General features: G+C 44.4%; 1 protein-coding gene across 1 annotated transcript; it reads right to left on the bottom strand.

Annotated features, from left to right (window-relative positions):
- Positions 1–3,156: 3,156 nt before the first annotated feature.
- Positions 3,157–14,606, bottom strand: arsj (arylsulfatase family, member J). Its single transcript, XM_036551619.1, has 2 exons — positions 14,105–14,606; positions 3,157–4,546 (listed from the first exon to the last, which is right to left on the bottom strand). The coding sequence occupies exons 1-2, from the start codon at positions 14,404–14,406 to the stop codon at positions 3,157–3,159; spliced, it is 1,692 nt and encodes a 563-aa protein (XP_036407512.1). The 5' UTR covers positions 14,407–14,606.
- Between the last annotated feature and the right edge of the window lie 3,043 nt (positions 14,607–17,649).

The following is a 17,649-nucleotide window of genomic DNA, read 5'->3' on the forward strand; positions in this document are numbered from 1 at the left end:
CTGTTTCTCAGAGCAACCCCCCCAAACACACACATGCACACAGACACACAGACACACAGACACACACACACACACACACACACACACACACACGCACACACTTGTGTGTATGGTGCAGGCTGTATGTGCTGAAGCTGATAGCAGCTCTCTTAATTAATGTTGCCACTGGCACTCCTTACAAATTACAGTCCCAAAATAAAGTCCCACCACATCAATCGATGACCTTAGGGTCACTTCCCGGGGTGGGTCCCCACTAATAACAATGACACAAATGCAAAAATGACAAAGCCATTAATATCGTGTACAACCCTTTAAAACTGTATGACCCTCTACGCTTGGAATGTGTGGATTCTGCCAAATAGTTTGGAATAATCAGTGCACATGCTGTGTTCTGTTCGGGTGGATGTATTCAGAGTGTCAATCTTGTGGTCATTTTTGTTTGATGGGAAAATATCAGTTTCAGAATGGCATGCATCCCCAGAAAGCTTCCCAACAGCTGCTGATAATTTGTGCCAGTCATCTTGAAATTTTTCTGAGTGAGACCATCTTTATTACATAAGAAATAAAAACACAGCAATCGTAATATAAATGTAATCCTTGGTAACCCATACCATCTTCTTTGAAAGGGCTGAAATTATTTGCTGAATTCACATTCTGCTTTTCTAAACGCCAATACCAAAACAAACATTAAGGCATCAAAAAGATCGTTTACACAGCATCTGATCAATATTAGCACAATTATGACTGCTGGTGTTTTCAGAAGAATTATCCCTGTCTTCCTTGAGGTTGTATTGCACAGAATTACAGGCAAATGCTTGGACTCCCAGAAAGCTATGATGCCAAACAATTTAAGTAGCAAATTAGTTTCAGGAGACCAAGGATTCCCCAGGACCTTGAGAAATAAATCTAATTTAATACAATTTCATCCAGTTGCACCCCCTCCCCCCACACCCTCCTTCTCCAACTCTCCCCATCACACGCACCCACAAGCACAAGTCTGTGAATATCTAAAATTTTTTGTCAAGAAGGTTACTTTTTAAGGGATAGTTTTATGTAGAAAGATTAAGGAGAATGGTATTTTTATTCTTTGAAATATAATTTATTGATCAATTGCTCAGTATAGAATTTGATCTCATTCTTCTCATGTTGTAACAAGTATCCTTCAACTTTTTGTGGTACAGATTTTTTTTGTGGTCCAGAAAAATTCTGTGATCTGTCTGACAAATTTCCTTATAGTGACAGTCATTTTGTATTAACAATGTATTGCAACTAGTTCTCATTTGAATGATACATTTTATCAATGTAGATCATCACCTCATTAACCTAGAGGATAGCACAAATTACAGTAATGAGGTTATGTTTTACCATTGACCCACTAACCTCAGCACATGTTCAAAATCACTCTCAGCAATGCACAAAAAAACATCATTAGAACTAAAATCGCACTGCTGAAATCCAAGATGTGTGGGGCCCATGCAGTGAACTAGAACCACTTGACATCAGTCAACAAATAAGCTTGGCTGAGGTGGTCCAAGAGCACCATGGCACCGCCCCCTACCCCCCATTCTGATGGAGCACCCCCGTCTGCAGCCTGAGGAAGCCTCCAACACATGCGCGTGTTGAGGGGGATGACGTCACCACAGCAGGCTTGTCATTACACATGACCTAAGGGTTCAGTGGGAAGAAGCTGCTAACACACGGTGTTCTAAAACTGTTGAAATAATGGAATCCTGTCAGGGTTGGATAGCATGGCAGGTAGACATGTCCTTTCAAGCCAAAATAAGAAAAATGATTATCTATTTTTTTGTTGGGGCAACTATGGAATATTACACAAAGACTTCCACTGGAATTTCCAGCTGAAACAGGTTTTAATACTGATGCAATTTTATTTACGGAATTCTTGTGCACAGCTGTTGGGTCCACTTTACAGTAATTGAGCATCGTTAAAGTGACTGATTGGGACATTAAGTACAAATAAAAGCAATACAATAATAACCTTCTTGTTTCGTGCTTAGAACATTGGCGTACAGTACCTCAACGTCTGAAATGACTGTGTGTGAATGTTTATAAAGCAGCACCAAGCAACGGGAATAAAAATGAAAGATCATTTGCTTGATATTTTTTTGGGGGATGGAGGTGGGCTGTCCTTTTTTTTTCTCCAAAAAGGTCTTGAGCCTTCAGTCACGTGTCCCCTCTCAAATGTTTACGACATTTCTCTTTCCTGAATTTCTTTGCCAGACACCTTCTAGCGGGTACATTCCGGTAAGAAAATTGAATCTGTAAATGAGCTGCAAGGAGTTAACTCTGTCCTGTCGGCCAGAACAAGCTTTATAGTATTTTCCACTTTAATAAAACTTATTAAATAGCCACTAGCTAGCAACATAAAAACCCGCCCATTAGCGCATTACCGTGAAGACAGAGGGGTGTGGGTGATATGTTTATTTTCCTGTTATTAAAAACACGTACACCCGCCTACAAATGTGAATATACTGCGTCTGATAAAATTAAATAATTTCAAGGAAGAAAAAAAAGTGAAACTGTTTTAAAGGCCTTTATTTTGTTAGCTTGTTTTACATTCAAGTTAAGCCGGTTCCAGACCAGACGCTAAGGGAGAGGACCTATACTGTATTTTCTTACATTTCAAAAGAGCAAAATTCTATTTCAAATTTAGATTTGCTATTAAATAACATTTCTAGATTTGTTTCTCTGACAACAACGCATTTAACATCTAATAATATAAAACTATGTATTTTTTCACTGTCACCAAAAATGGTGCTGTCTTGAAAGACTAACTCTCTTTTTTTTCTAAAACATAATAAATCTGTCAACAATCTGAGAGTCACTGAAGTTCCAGCATGCAATAAAATATAAAAAAATAAACATTCTTTAAATGCCCGAACAAAAAAAGCAGGCCCTTTCAAAGTGAAATCTGCTTTTTACCTTTTACTGTGGGGAACAGTTATGTCTGAGGTGAGGCCATTTTGTAACCGTTTGGTAATGATTTCCGCCCTTTTTTCGGACACCAAACACCCCAGTCTAATTTGGCATAAAACTATGAATCAGTGAAACAGACAGCTCTACAAGCCTAAGTGGCTCGTAATCCCTGAGATCTGAGTGAGTGTTTAAACCACATCTACAAAGTCACTGATGAAAACGCTACTCTCTGGACTTCCTTTTAATCTTGTGCTTCCCACGCCCTTTCTTCCTGTGCCTTCTCTTGCCCAACTGGTTGGTGAGGAGGTTGCTCTCCATGTCTTCCTCCTCCTCTTCCTCTTTGTACCAGGGTCCCCACACCCCTCCGTGAAGCTGCGGGTTGGAGCGGGAGTCCTTGGCCGGGTACCGCACGGGCACGGCGGTCTTGTTGTACTCCGCCAGGCGCAGCAGGAGTTTCTTGACCACGTGCGGGTAGCGGCGCGACAGGTCCACCCGCTCGTAGGGGTCAGCCGTGATGTTGAAGAGCCAGAGGGACTTGCCCCGGTCCCAGCGGACCCTCTCGTTGTGCCAGCGGTTGGCCAGCAGCAGGCTGGAGAAGGTCTGAGGGGGCACCCAATCACTGTACCCTGGGATGCCCGTCAGCAGCTTCCAGTCCCCGACACGGATGGCTGCCTGGACGGCCGTGTTCCAGACACCGTGGCCGGCCTTCAGGGAGCCGTTCTTGGCCTTGGTATAGATGGGGTCAATGTTGTGCAGGATGTCCTGCCGGGGGGAGGGAAGGCCCTCGCTGATGGCCTCCCACACGTCGTACCCGTCCAAGTCCAGGTCCTCCTCCAGCGTCCCCTCCGCCAGCGTCACCAGCGTTGGGTACCAGTCGGTGATGTGCACCAGCCCCCGGCACCTGGTGCCCTTCTTCAGCAGCAGAGGGCTGTGCACGAAGCCCACGGCTCGGATGCCCCCCTCCCAATACGTCCCCTTGCTGCCCCTGAGGGGCCAGTTGCTACCCCCCGCCATGGGCTGGCCCCCGTTGTCTGTGGAGTACACCAGGATGCTGTTGTCGTAGTAACCATACCTCTTGAGCGCCAGGGTGATGTTATTCACGGCCTCGTCCAAGCAGGACACCATGGCGGCGTACTTGCGCCGGTGCAGGTTGGGGATGGACTTGTAGCGCTCTAGGTAGCGGCTGGGCACCTGCAGGGGTGAGTGCACCGCCTGGTAGGCCAGGTAGAGGAAGAGCGGGCGCCGGGGGTCGTGGGACGCCAGGATGTCCACCACCTTCTGCGTGTACATGAGGGTGGAGTAGACGCCCCGGTCCTGGTCCCAGGCGGCCTCCTCGCCCTCGTGCAAGTCATAGCCGCACATCCCGGGGCTGTCGCACTTGTAGTGGCTGTAGTAGTCCCCGCTGCCCAGGAGGGACCCGAAAAAGGTGTCGAAGCCCCGCTGGGTGGGGATGCAGTCCCGCTTGTAGAAGCCCAGGTGCCACTTGCCCACCATGTGCGTGGAGTAGCCCACAGCTTTCAGCTTCTGGGGCAGCGTGACGTTTTCCAGGGGCAGGCAGTTGGGCTGGGTGGGCCGGATGATGGAGTGCTGGAGGCCTGTGTGGATCTGGTACCTGGACGTGGTCAACAAAAACAGCAGGGTGATTAATTGCAATGAAATATACAGATCCTGCTGAAAACCTGAGATACATTACATTATTGTCATTTAGCAGACATGCTTATCCAGAGTGACTTCCGTGTCTTACAATTTTTACATGTTATCTATTTATAAAGCTGGATATTTACTGAGGCAATTGTGGGTTAAGTACCTTGCCCATGGATACAAAATGATGCAGAAAAAATGATGCAAAAACATATTTAAACATTTGATAAAAACTGATACATTTTTAACTAATCCATTTAGTCTATTCTATTCCATTTAGAGTTCAGTTAGCCAAAGCCTGTAAATGAATAGCTTTCATGCCTTTTTACTTCAAAAAGGTCCCTTCCAGGTCTATTTCACAGAAACGAGGCACCACAAAAAAAGCTTTGTGTATACATGAGAGATTACACACTGTATTATTCACTCACAGTCTAATTACAATGGAGTAAGACCAGTCCAGACAAGCTAAGCTGTGAGGCAGCTGCTTTGTTCTCCTTGATATCTCTGCACACAGTAACATCTGATATGATAAGCCTGAAAGAAACACATGGTCTATTTGGTGGAGACAGAAAATCATAGACGCAGGAAATGTCACTGTGACCTGAAACTAACGAGGCTCAAACGTCACTACTGTCCCCGGCCAAAGAAGGGAGGGCTTAAACTGCACCGAGGTGTTGCCGCCTAGGAAAACAGAGAGAGTCTTTTTGTAAAACACAGCCTATTTAATAAAGAGACCTTTCCTGAGAGTGTCTTGCACGGCAAACAAGTTGGATTTGATTGCGATGACGGGGTGTACCAAAGGAAACACATGGGAGAGATGACAGCTCAACTTGACATGCAAAATAATTGTCCTAATAATAAAATTAGGACAATTATCACTGACTTCATCGTCGCCTACCCATCACCTACATTTAAAGAACCAGACAGCCGGACTCCTGGACTCCTGCAGCCAATAGCAAGCTGGCATCGCTCACAGTGAAAGCTGGAGGGAATAATACCCTTATTTCTTCTTTTAAAAACAGGGTTTCCACTGGCGGAGGGCCAGCATGGCCTCCCTCTGCCACACCATATTCCCGGCTGTGCTTCACAGCACTGCGAGACAGCTTAGTCTGCTCTGGGGGGGGGGGGGTCATCACACAAGATATACATGCCATGTGGAATCTTTCCCCCTAGAGAAAATAAACGAGTATGCACTTAAACACACATGCACGCTGTCATACAAAGAGACACACACGCACGCACACACACACACACACACGCACACATATATATATATATATATATATATATATATATATGCGCGCACACACACACACATATGCACACAGACACACAACAACACCCCCCCCCCCAAACACATGCAGGCTCTCATGCACACGCACACATATGCATACACACGCTCAAGCACAGACACACAAGAACACCCCCCCCCCCCCCCCCCCCACACACACACACACACACACACACACACACATACATGCTCAAGGACATACACACAGGAGCACACGCCCACACGCACTCAAGCACAGACAGACACACACACACATTTGCACACCGCAATTCCCTCCACAGGGAACAGCTGGCTGGGTCATCGCCTTCCCTCTACATAATTTATGGGCTCTTGCAGTGGGTTTGGTCAAAGTGTACTTAACCTTGAAATGATGTGTTGAATCTGTGGTCTAGGCGGTCAGGGTTTTAAACCAACGCAACCTACATGCCAAACTGAGTTCCATACCACAATAACTCAACACCTCCTGGCATATCATTATGCTTTCGAAACACAGACTCTCAATTTAGTTCTTAACAAATATTGTTGGTTTGGATAACAGTGACATTATAAACAATAACTTTTTGTGGTGGCTTTTAGCAGCACATTCTTCTGTAATGTTAGTAAAGAACAGTCTAAAACATTAATTTGCTAAGTGAAATGGTAAGACAAGTAAAATTAAATGATCAAATACTGCTCCACACAGATCACAGAAATCATGAAAATGTAATAATAGAAAATAAGCATTTTGATTGTTTTGGACTTAAGATTCACATTCTCTCAACATCTGAGAAGTAGTGGTAGGTCATGGTCAAGAATTTCACAGATAACAAAATCCTCTGATATTTCTCCTCGACGAACATTTGGAGAGAATACAATCAGAGACATAACTATTGCGCGCAAATCCTTGGTCTTAAAAGTGACGTTTATGTCTGTTTCCTGGCGCGAATTGAAACAGAACAGAGTAGTCAGTTTTGATCAGTCAACGCAGCTACTGAGAGGGAAGCGGAGCAGATTCCTGGCGGCGTCTCGCGTTCGACCCGCTCCGGTGCACAGCTGACGGCGAGGCTGCCGCCCTCGCCAGAGACCACGTGGAGCGCCTCTCCAAGCCACCGCGTGGCAACACCTCTCGCGGCGCAGCTGACCAGTGCGCCAACTGGCCCTCCCCCTCCCACCCCTGGCAGCTGTGCGCATTAGCATACAAGTACGTGCTACATTATTACATTACATTACATTACCGGCATTTAGCAGACTTTCCTATCCAGAGCAACTTACACCGTTTACAGTTTTTACAACTGTATCCATTTATGCAGCTGGATGTTTACTGAGGCAGCTGTGGGTTAAGTGCCTTGCCCAAGGGCACAGCAGCAGTGACCCAGTGGGGAATCAAACTGGCAACCGCAACCGGTTACGAGGTCCTGCTCCCTACCACTATGCTACACTGCCGCCCATGTGTTAGAACACTGAAGTGCTGGGCTCTAGAATTCCAGAACACAGGCCTCTGGGATGACTGTGTTTATTGCTTAGAGACACAGGAAGCACCTGCAGTAATCTGTGTGAGGTCACAAAGGCTTGTGTTTGGGTGGTGCTCTGCACAGGGGGCCTGGCCACACAGAGCATGACTCTACAGTAGAAACACTGGGGAGATGACTCAACTGCATCAACATTCCTGGATGTGGCCAGCATCATGAATCAGCTCTAAATTCAAAAGGGAAACACCCCGCCTACATCCACCCCTAATCATCCTCTGCTTCTGGGCATGGAACCGCAAGTGAATGCTATCAATTGCCATGGAATATTACGTACTTCTTGTCAGATCTGGGTTATACACAGTGCACAGTGACTAATGCGCCACAATGACTCCTGATAATATGAAACATCAACCCCTCTTTTTTCCCTATAACCCCTTAAAAATCCATCAAATTATTATTAAAACACAAACTGTCCTAAGCTGACAAAGCAAAACCAATGCAAACCAGTTTTACAGCTGGGTGGTACTTTAATTGCCATACGCCGCCTCTTTCCTTGTTAATGTGAAAGTTGGGAGTTATGCTCCTCAGCCTAGCAACATATCCTGTCATACCCCCATGTCCAAGACACGTCCAAGGAAGCCTGAAATCTTGGAACTCAGAATCTACAACTTAGGAATTTAGGAGACAAAACAAGAATTCACATGGTGCTGACCCCAGTGTGTGCTCTACACTTTTTCCCTTCCATCTATGAGTGCATGGTTTTCCAGTTTACACGTATTTAAGGTATGTATTGTTGAGAATGTAATAAGTGAAAGGACGGGATGCTTTTTGAGAAAGGAGGGAGTACAGAGAGTGGACTAATGGTGTTTTCTGCTTGGACTTTTACCACAGTCCAACAAGACACCGATGTTCACATATTGATTATGCAACAAAAAGGGGTATAGGTCATTTCAAAGAAACCAGTAGGCCTACAGAGGGCCAGCAGGCAAACATGATAAGTTTGAGGGACTTTAAGCATAAAAGTGTCATAACAGTCCCCATCAGCTCAAGAGCAAGACCAGTGACAACTCATTCTACAAAGGATGCAAGCAAAGACAGCACAGAGGACCTGGAAGCGACCTCTCTGTCTAGCATCATACAGTCCTGCCTCTTTCACAAGCAATTACGTGTAGGCATTTACTATAATTCCTCTTCATTTGCCCATAAATGTCTATAAAAACACTGTTTTTTGGAGCCCGCCTCTGCTGTTTTTGCCAGCCGTGGCCCTTCTGTGAGCGCTCCCTCTGTGCATGAATTGCACTTTTCCACTTAGTGTCCCCACCTCATCTGTTTTCGTTTCTTGTGCTTCACCAAAAGCCTGACACTGATACGGAGTTGAGCTCACAATGCCACAAACACACCGTTAAACGTAGTTGTGTAAGACACGCAGTCATGTTAAGTGCTGTGTAGGCACATATTTTTTTTTTTATCCTCAAGAAGAGCCGGTAAGTGTTTGGTAATCCGGCTAACATAATGCCCACAAAGCTACAGCAACATTATGACAAGATGACGCATTAGCTGGACATAATGCTGATCCTTAAATCACTCAGCCAAAGAATTTGCGTGGGAACTGGTACTGGCTGGCACTCAGGGAATCCCAAAGTATCCTGGTCCACATATGTGGGGCCTTTGGGATTACAAAGTATGGATAAGGCCTAGGGGTGGGCAGATGGGGGATGGGGGGATGGGGGATGGGGGATGGGGGATGGGGGGGGGGGGGGGGGGGGGGGGGGTCCAGCAAACTCGTGAAATGTAACAGGTGCTCTTTTTTTTACTCTGTCTAGATTCTGAAAAGGGTGAATGAAATAATGACCAGACTGGAAGAGATCTGTTCCTCTGTCACACTCTCCAGAGTCAGGGGTATGCAAAATAGCAGTACAGTGCCCAGATCTGCCAGAGAGGTTAATTACAAAGTTGTAGATATTCCTGACTTGGTAGATGTACTCTACTGTACAATACAAAACATTATTTGACTGTTGTGCAGATATCGTCATATTGTATGGAGGACTGACAGTGTTCCACCCAACCATCAGGAAACTCGTTAGCCAGACTACGTTGCCATAACCACTTACAACCCAACAGAAACGCAATGAAACACAAATTACAAAGCAGATGCAATCAAAAAAACCCCACTATTCCCACGTGGCAAGTGTTTTCACCGCCACAGCAAACAGCACCACACTAAACCAGGCCCATTCCTCACTCCCAGTGCAGCCAGCTCATGTTCTGTTCCGTGTGCTTCTCACATGTGGTTCAAATAAGCACGCTCTCCTCGGCTGCGCGGCTAATCAAATTCAGCCTGGAGCCGCTAGCCTCACCCCCCCCTCGCTCACACACTCGTTTACCCGCTAACCACCTCAATCAACCCCTCACTCTCAAACTCATTCCCTCGCTAGCTCCTTCAATGAGGCCGTAATGAATATGGACCAGTCTCCTTAAATGTTCCCCAACGTAAACTGGTTTACAGACAATGGAACCTGGTGTCTCCGGACAGCTCATCTGCATGTCTACAGGAGCTTCTGTCTACAGGCAACCACACATTAGCATAACTTTCCATTCATTAGCATAACAGTCACCACTGTGGTTGCATTAGGAGACTGATTAAGTATATCAGCCTTCTTCTTGTTCTTGAACTTTGGGTGGACCATCAGGTTGGGTCCTGTGACATATTAAGACTGTGTAAAAATTCTTGGTATTTGCCCTGCTTTGCAGTACCTGGTGTAACTGTATATTGTGATCATCATTTACTCATTTGTTCAATAAACCACACTTGATTGGAACCTGTCTGAACCTGGAGGCATCTCACAAGTAGCAATTCTTACATACTCCTTCACTCTTCAAATTACAGTATTGGCATTTAGCAGACACTCCATTATCCATTGTGACCTACACAGGTTACAATTTTATCCATTGCTACAACTCGATATTTATTGAGGCAATTGTGGGTTAAGTACTTTGTCCAAGGGTACAACAGTTGTGTACCAGCTAGGATTTGAACCAGCAACCTTTCAGTTACAAGCCCTGCTCCTGACCACCATACTACACTGCCCAATTAAACTCTTTCCCTCACTCACTACCCCCAATCAACCCGTAACCCATATAATCATTCCCTTGCTCACTATCTCATGCCCCTTCCTCCCTCATTAACTCCCTCCCTCGCTCACTTCTTCCCTTACTGACTGATTTTCTCCCTCTCCCTCCCTCACTCCATTTCTCTTTCACTCTCCCCCTCTCCAAGGTCCTCGGTCACTCAATCACTCACTCTTTCACTCCCTCAATCACTCACTCATGCACTAACTCACTCTACTCCTCATCAACTAACGCCCCTGCTCCATCACTCATTTCCACCCTCCCTCAATCGCTCATTCCCTCACCCCCCTCTCTCTCGCTCCTCCCTAAACCGCTCACTGCCTCCCCCTCCCCGATCACTCATCAAGTCGGCTGTCTGTCATTGACAGAGCCAGGAAAGGGAGGCAGGAGCTGAAGAGAGAGAAGGGGAGAACAGCAGACAGAGGAAAGAAACAGGGGAAGAGAGAAAGAGGAGTGGAGGGGGGATGAGGAACGAGAGACTGGAGAGGAAAGTGGGGGTGGTGAACAAATAAACCATAACTCTGCGGTTTGACAGAGTTATAAGTACAGTAAGACACGTTGTAAGCCCACAGTGCCGGCACAACGGCTCCTTCAGACCTCTCTTATCCGGGCTGATGATCAGCCCAGAGAGCACAGGCCTCTGGGGCATATTCCTAATCATTTATTTGTTGACGGAGGGCAGTTCAGAGGAGATACACGCTTTGATAACTTAAATTTAATTTAGCTTTACTCCGGTTTTTCTCTCTGGCAGGTTTTCAAGTGTGGCTGGATCCTCCCACGGGAAGCTGCTCTGAAGAGAGCGTGATTCACAAGCACAGAACGGTCTGTCTCCTCTCCATCAGACCTTTCAGCCAGGTCATGTTACTTCTTAATTCTTTAACATTAGCAAGGCTTTATAAAATGCTACAACCAGTAAAGCTCTTCAACATCACTGAATCAGTGTCACTGGTGTCTGACGCTACTAACAAATGAACCATGGGATGTAACAGGGCAATAAAATGGAATGTTTTTTTACAAAACAAATTGCACCACTGCTTTTTAAAGTGTTTGCAATCAGATATCTGATTGTGGGTAAAAAGCTGTGGGTACCAGCATTTGCTGATTCTTTGTCTTTTTATTATTATTATTTTGAAATAGTTTTGACAGGAGCCAAACATTCTTTGCCATTTTGGTTGGCCTTCTTTTGGGGGCTGCTTAGGAGATGTCTTATCTGAAGACCTCAGAAATGTTTGCCTTCGAGACGCCGCAAGTATGTTAACAAAGGCCTCCTGAAGCAGCTCTTTCAGTGAGGTCCTCATTGCTGCGGGAGTCTGGGCCGACCCAGGGGCCTCACTCTACACATTCCGGATCGTGCCATTGTCTCACTCTGTCGCACACATTCCGCTGGAATATTCCACATTCCGGGTTCTATCCCTTTACAGAGGGACACTGGCCCCGCCAGCAGCAGCAGCCCCCTACCTGCACTAATTCACTCCTCTCCAGCAGACCGGGCGACTTTTATATTTCTCCCCAGATAGCGGCAAGAGTTCGAGAGGTGATAAATCAGGGCTGCCATTGGGCTGCGAGCGCAGTTGGAGAGGAGTCTTAACTGCTTCGCTTGCAGACTCGTTGCTGCACACTGCCACCAGACTACAGAAGACCATTAAGAGCAGAAAGCCGGTTTTTGCAAGAGCTGTACAAAAGTTCAGTGTTTTTTTTTTCAGTCCATGCCAGAGATACCCTGCCTGCTTCAAGGGCACAATAACTTTCATAAAATGCCATTCATCTATCCAAAGAAGACAAATGTCTTATCAGCAATTCCTCCCCATCATCACCTTTATCACAATGTACCGATTTCAATTAAGGTGATGGCTGTCAGGGGGTTATTGGTAGGGGGAATGGGGGGGACGGGGGAACGGGGGGGGGGGGGGGGGTTTGGGGGACACACACTCACTAGATGAGTCATTTGATGTTATTACCTTTAAAGAAGTGACTTAGTATTGTTGAGGTTTTCACGGCTATGGCACAGAGCCAGCACCAGTTATGCAGCATCGATGCAGCTGCTGGGGTAACGTGCAAAAAAAGTCACCCCATATATGGCAACACACTCATCCTTTCCTGCCTGCAGACAAGCACTGGTGTCATTTATTCAAGCCATTATCATCAAGGCAAAGACGTGCATATATTCATTTGGACCCGTCTACAGCAGAAGCACATGAAATAATGAGATTCACACATTGGCCTTGGCTTCATCACTTAAAATCCAAAAAAAAAAAAAATCAGTCCATCAGTTTTCCTGCAGTGCAAAAATCACTCAAGATAGAGTTAATCTGATACAGAACTGCGGGTGCAGAGAAGAAGTTAGATTTGGGTTGTTTCCTTGGAAACCAGCTGAAACACCCAGCACTCAAGACTTGGGTTGCTTAGGTGTGTGCTGTTGTTTTTCTTAGCATTTTTTGTAAAATAAATGTACTGCAACTGGTGTCTATAGATAATGGAAGCTTGAAAGGCACATATGACAAGCCATGCAGCCATGACTACACTCCAAAAAGCAAACAAATAAAAACATACAGAGAGATGACAAAGTTCATATGGAAGACATTAATGGTGAGATTCTGGAGACACCTACTGTAGACGCACTAAGTGACAATGCAAATCCAGTCCTGTCTAAGGTTGTCTCTCAGTCATTATTGCTTGCTGAGAATCATCAACACAACACATTTGCGAAATATTAAGTGTGACAGGACCTTTGGGTAGGTCTTCTGACGCCATCAAAGAAGCACCTTCTGTTTCAAGTGAACAGACGCCCTGTTTCTTTCACTTCCTTTGCGCAAGAGCCTGGAAAGCTCATAAGTAACACTTATATTTCCATATGGATGCTACTAGCTCCCAGTACTATTGCAGGGCGCTTTTTCATTATTTTCTCGGACAGCTGCCAAAAGAGGTGCCCCAGAACCTTCCTGTTTCACGGGGAGCGAGGCGAGGCAGATGGTGAAGCACTGTTGGACACGCATATGGACCGCATGTAAATTCCCATGCGAAACACGAACGATGAAGTGCAAACTTCAAAGGCGGCCGTTTGTATACGTATCCTTACTTTCTGTGGACGCAGAGGGAGATGGTTGCTAAGAAGGTCAACAATCTCCAAGTGACTGTTTTTTTTTTTTAATCATTTTGCTGACACATGTCTTGTCAAAGTGCACAGGTCGTACCTGAGTAATTAAAACCTTATGGTGGATTCAATATCGTTATCGCACTAGATCTCTTACTTATCACCGCTTCCCAGAAAGCCCCATGTACGTCATTGCCATCCGAGGAGTAGGTTGTCTGTGCTGTTGCATTATATCGATCTGTTCCTGGACGACTAAGATCCTGCATATTATCAGTGTTGACCAGTGATGACGACCATGGATTGAAACTCATCTGAACCAAATCAGTCACTCAGATTAAATCAAATGCGTAATTTCCCTTATTTATTACAATAATGACGACAGGCTGTTTAAATAGCCCCAATGGACGCTTTAAAACACACACGAAACATAAAAATTAAAACGGTAAAAACGTGCAATACAGCTCTACAGCCAGAGTTGGCCACCCACTGAATTAGCAAATCAACGACACTTGATTCATTACTCAATACCTCTATTCCAACTCATTTAACTGCTGAACAGAAGAATCTTACCTGCCAGTCATAAACTGGCTTCTAGACGGGGAGCAAATCGGTTGCACATAATAATTCTCTAGTTTGACTCCTTCAGATGCGAGCCGGTCGAGAGTCGGGGTTTTTATCTCGGATCCGTGGTATCCCACGTCGCGGAAACCTTGATCGTCGGCGAGGATGAAGATGATGTGTGGTTGAGTGCGGGGCTTCTCAAATTCGTTCGCTCGGTTTTGCAAATTGGTATTCAGATTTTCCCAAGACACGTAGTCGCAGGTTACCACGCTTAATAAAAATAACCCCACCAGGACTACAAACGTAAACATATTTCCCTTGTGTCCACTGCTTCAACACCGAACCACTATATTTAGGAAACTGTACTGTAATTCCATTTTAAAAATGACAGGATAATCGCCGGTCCCATGGTAGATTGCCACACCATTGCACACCAATGTCACAATTAACAAAGCGGGAGTACAATGATACGGTGCACATGTTTGGGAGACGCAGAATCACTTGGAAATTGGGTTCGCATTGTTTCATGCATGGTAGTTCTTGCATCTCACTTTGCGAACATTTCCTAAGAGCTTGTGATATCTAATTTGGTGATCAGCATTGTGCCAAACAAAAGCACCTGGGCGTATTATTCTAGATAAGAATAAACACTTGTCAAACCACAAAATTCTACTTTGAACTCAGTTTTTAAGTGTCCAGCTAATCCCGTGTGCTGTTACTTGAAAATAACATTTCAAGTCACCATTAAAACGTTTAGCCTAACTTGCGCGACAGCCAACACATGGTTTCCAGTTGTAGCATTTTATTCCTCGGTGTGAAACCTGATTCATCATAGCACTCCAGCTGCAAAATGTACTCTTGTCTTGCTTTGCAGACGTCTCCTCCGTTCCATTTTAAAGATAATACTTCCTTTCATGGCCAAGAAATCACTTCGGTGAATCCACAATTCCCATACTTTATCTTCTACCACGGCAATACAATATTCTAGTTCCTTCTGTAGATTCACCGTCAGATCCTTAAAGTTGAGTGGCTCCGAGTGCAATGCCGCGTCTGTTTCTGGTGTACCGTCATGATCTCTGCCAGCACGCGTAGTGCCAACCTCACAGCTATCGCTGCGGCGCCGAGCGAGCGCTTTCCTCCTTTATATAGTGCACCTCCGCACCGCAATAGGGGGACGTAGCCCATAGCGCGCAGCCTCTCAGTGTTGATACAAAACAGCCACGTTTCTGCAAGGCTTGGTTTAAACATTGTGAGCTGTGGCATGCCTGTCAGCAGGGCTCTCAATCTATTTCCAAAGCTTTAGCTTCGGGAGAATAGTTTGCAGTCGAGAGAGAGTCAACGCAGATTGGCACTTTGTCAATTTCACGAACACGTGTTTTCACTCCTACTTCAAAACTACTGCATCACTCAAAACAAATGATAAATGGCTATATTAACAAAGGTTTGCTAGAGTTGTACTCCGTCAAACATACTGTACTACTGTTAAAGTTATGCATTCATTTATTTCAAGTTGTTAGAATCTCAGAAATCGGTATGGTGTCTCAAGGTTTAATTCCATTTGTTTTATGGAGTAGAATTTTTTCCACAATGTTTCTCTGGATCTTTATATCATTTTCGAATAGTTGGACCTGGAAATTATAAGCTAGCATTAAGTTAAAATAAAGAAAGATATAATATATATATATATATATATATATATATATATATATATATATATATATATATATATATATATATATATATGCTTATATATTATATAAATATATAAGCAATATATTTGTTCATTGAACCCGCTTCACTTATTTAATGTGCCTCTTGCTTATGGTCATACACTTGAAAAATTTTATAATCATCATATATTACTAAGCAATTGGCTGTGCTCCTTTCAGGCCAAACTGCTGAACAGAAATCTTTCACATTTATTCATTTCATGTTTTTATTTGCTTTAGAGAAGCAGCAGCTGGCCTCACCTCATAATTCATAAAGATATTTTTTTAGAATTTTTTCTTATAAAAGAGTAATTTGAGGTACATAGTCATGACCTGCTTTGAGAGACCTTTGTCCTAGACCAATATGTTTGTACAAAGCCACAAATCCTGTATTAGGTCAAAGTTGGCACCATCACAACAATGCACATTCAATTATTTCTTTGTACTTTCAGACAACTGTGGAGTCTTATGCTGCATTCTCTATTTTTTTCTATTTTTACAGCTGTATGTGCACAAAGCAAATCAGATAAAGTACTTGGCTCAGGGGTGCAGCACAGGACTGCTCCCAGGATTTCAACCAGCAACCGTCTAGCTTAATTTAATTTTCCTAAACCGCTACACCACACTGCCACCCGTCATGTTGGAAACTTTTATTTGTACACACAGGATGCAGGACATGGTGCAAATTGTATTGTAATTCTACAATGTTTCATGGCTAAGTACAAACCACGGCTTCTGTATGTTTGTGTTGTGAAAGAGCAGAAATGGACTGGCTTCAGCAAGTAAAGTAAGGTTTCATTTGACTGCAACAGAACTAGGGGCTGATTACAGCCAAATAGTAGTCAAGGACATTGATAACAATTCCACAATCCGTTTCTGGTCCTGTTGCAGTCCTTTAGTGCATCCCTTAGTGTATTATTTTCTCATCTTTATCATTCCATGGGTTACAAAGACTGCTTTATTAGTTGCTTGAAAAGGTCATTATTGTTGTGTTGGAACTACCCGGGGACTGGATTACTTCATATTGAATAATATGACTCATCAAGTAGGCAGACCATTATGATGCAACAGCACAGGATATGATGAACAAGCCTGTAATGTAATGTGAAAAAAACTAATATGGAGCATTTTCTCAGTGCAGCAATGGTGACTGTTTCCCTAGAAGAGCCAGACCCCCCGCACGTTCCATCACGCTAAATCCTCCTTCCTGCATGACTGCCTCATTGTTTTCCTGCCTTATTTACATGGAAAGAATCTCCCCAAAGATCTGAAAAAAAAAAGAAATTCCCTTTGGTGTCTTTGAACACCCCTGAACTGATGACACTTTTTGGTTTATTGTTATCAGGGCAATTGCTCGTACATGTTTTTTTTTTTTTCACATACTCAGGCGTCAAAGAGTTGGCTGCCAGTTTTTATGAACAACTGGCTAGATGAAACAAGCTGGTATTTACAGAGAGAAGACGGAGGACATACCAAATACACATTTGTTTGTGTGTCGATGTGCTTATCCTCATATTCTAGGGAGAGGGCAGACTTAGCTTTGCAATGGCCTCTGCATTGCCACAGGGAAAAAGAGCTATTGAGGCTACCTTTGGTTGGTTAGTAAAACCCACATAATCGGAGGCAGTCAACCCCGCATGTCATTCTGTCAGAAATTCCACAGTGTGGAGAAAAGTATTTGGAGAGCAGGTGTAGGTCTTTGGGGTGTACATAATCTTCTGACCTGCCAATCTGGAGCTCATTCTACAGTTTCCATCTGACTAAGGGGGAACATTCCCTTCAATCGCTACTGATTTACAGACCTTTTTCCAAAGGCAATTTTTTTGTACAGTCCTTATTTAGGAC

This window comes from Megalops cyprinoides, chromosome 18, assembly GCF_013368585.1.
Source record: "Megalops cyprinoides isolate fMegCyp1 chromosome 18, fMegCyp1.pri, whole genome shotgun sequence".
NCBI classification, from domain to species: Eukaryota; Metazoa; Chordata; class Actinopteri; order Elopiformes; family Megalopidae; genus Megalops; species Megalops cyprinoides.

Coding starts and splice junctions, on each gene's coding strand:
- arsj (XM_036551619.1), bottom strand. CDS start 14,406: ATGTTTACGTTTGTAGTCCTGGTGGGGTTATTTTTATTAAGCGTGGTA. Junction 4,547..14,104: donor AGCCAGTTTATGACTGGCAG/GTAAGATTCTTC, acceptor GACCACGTCCAG/GTACCAGATCCACACAGGCC.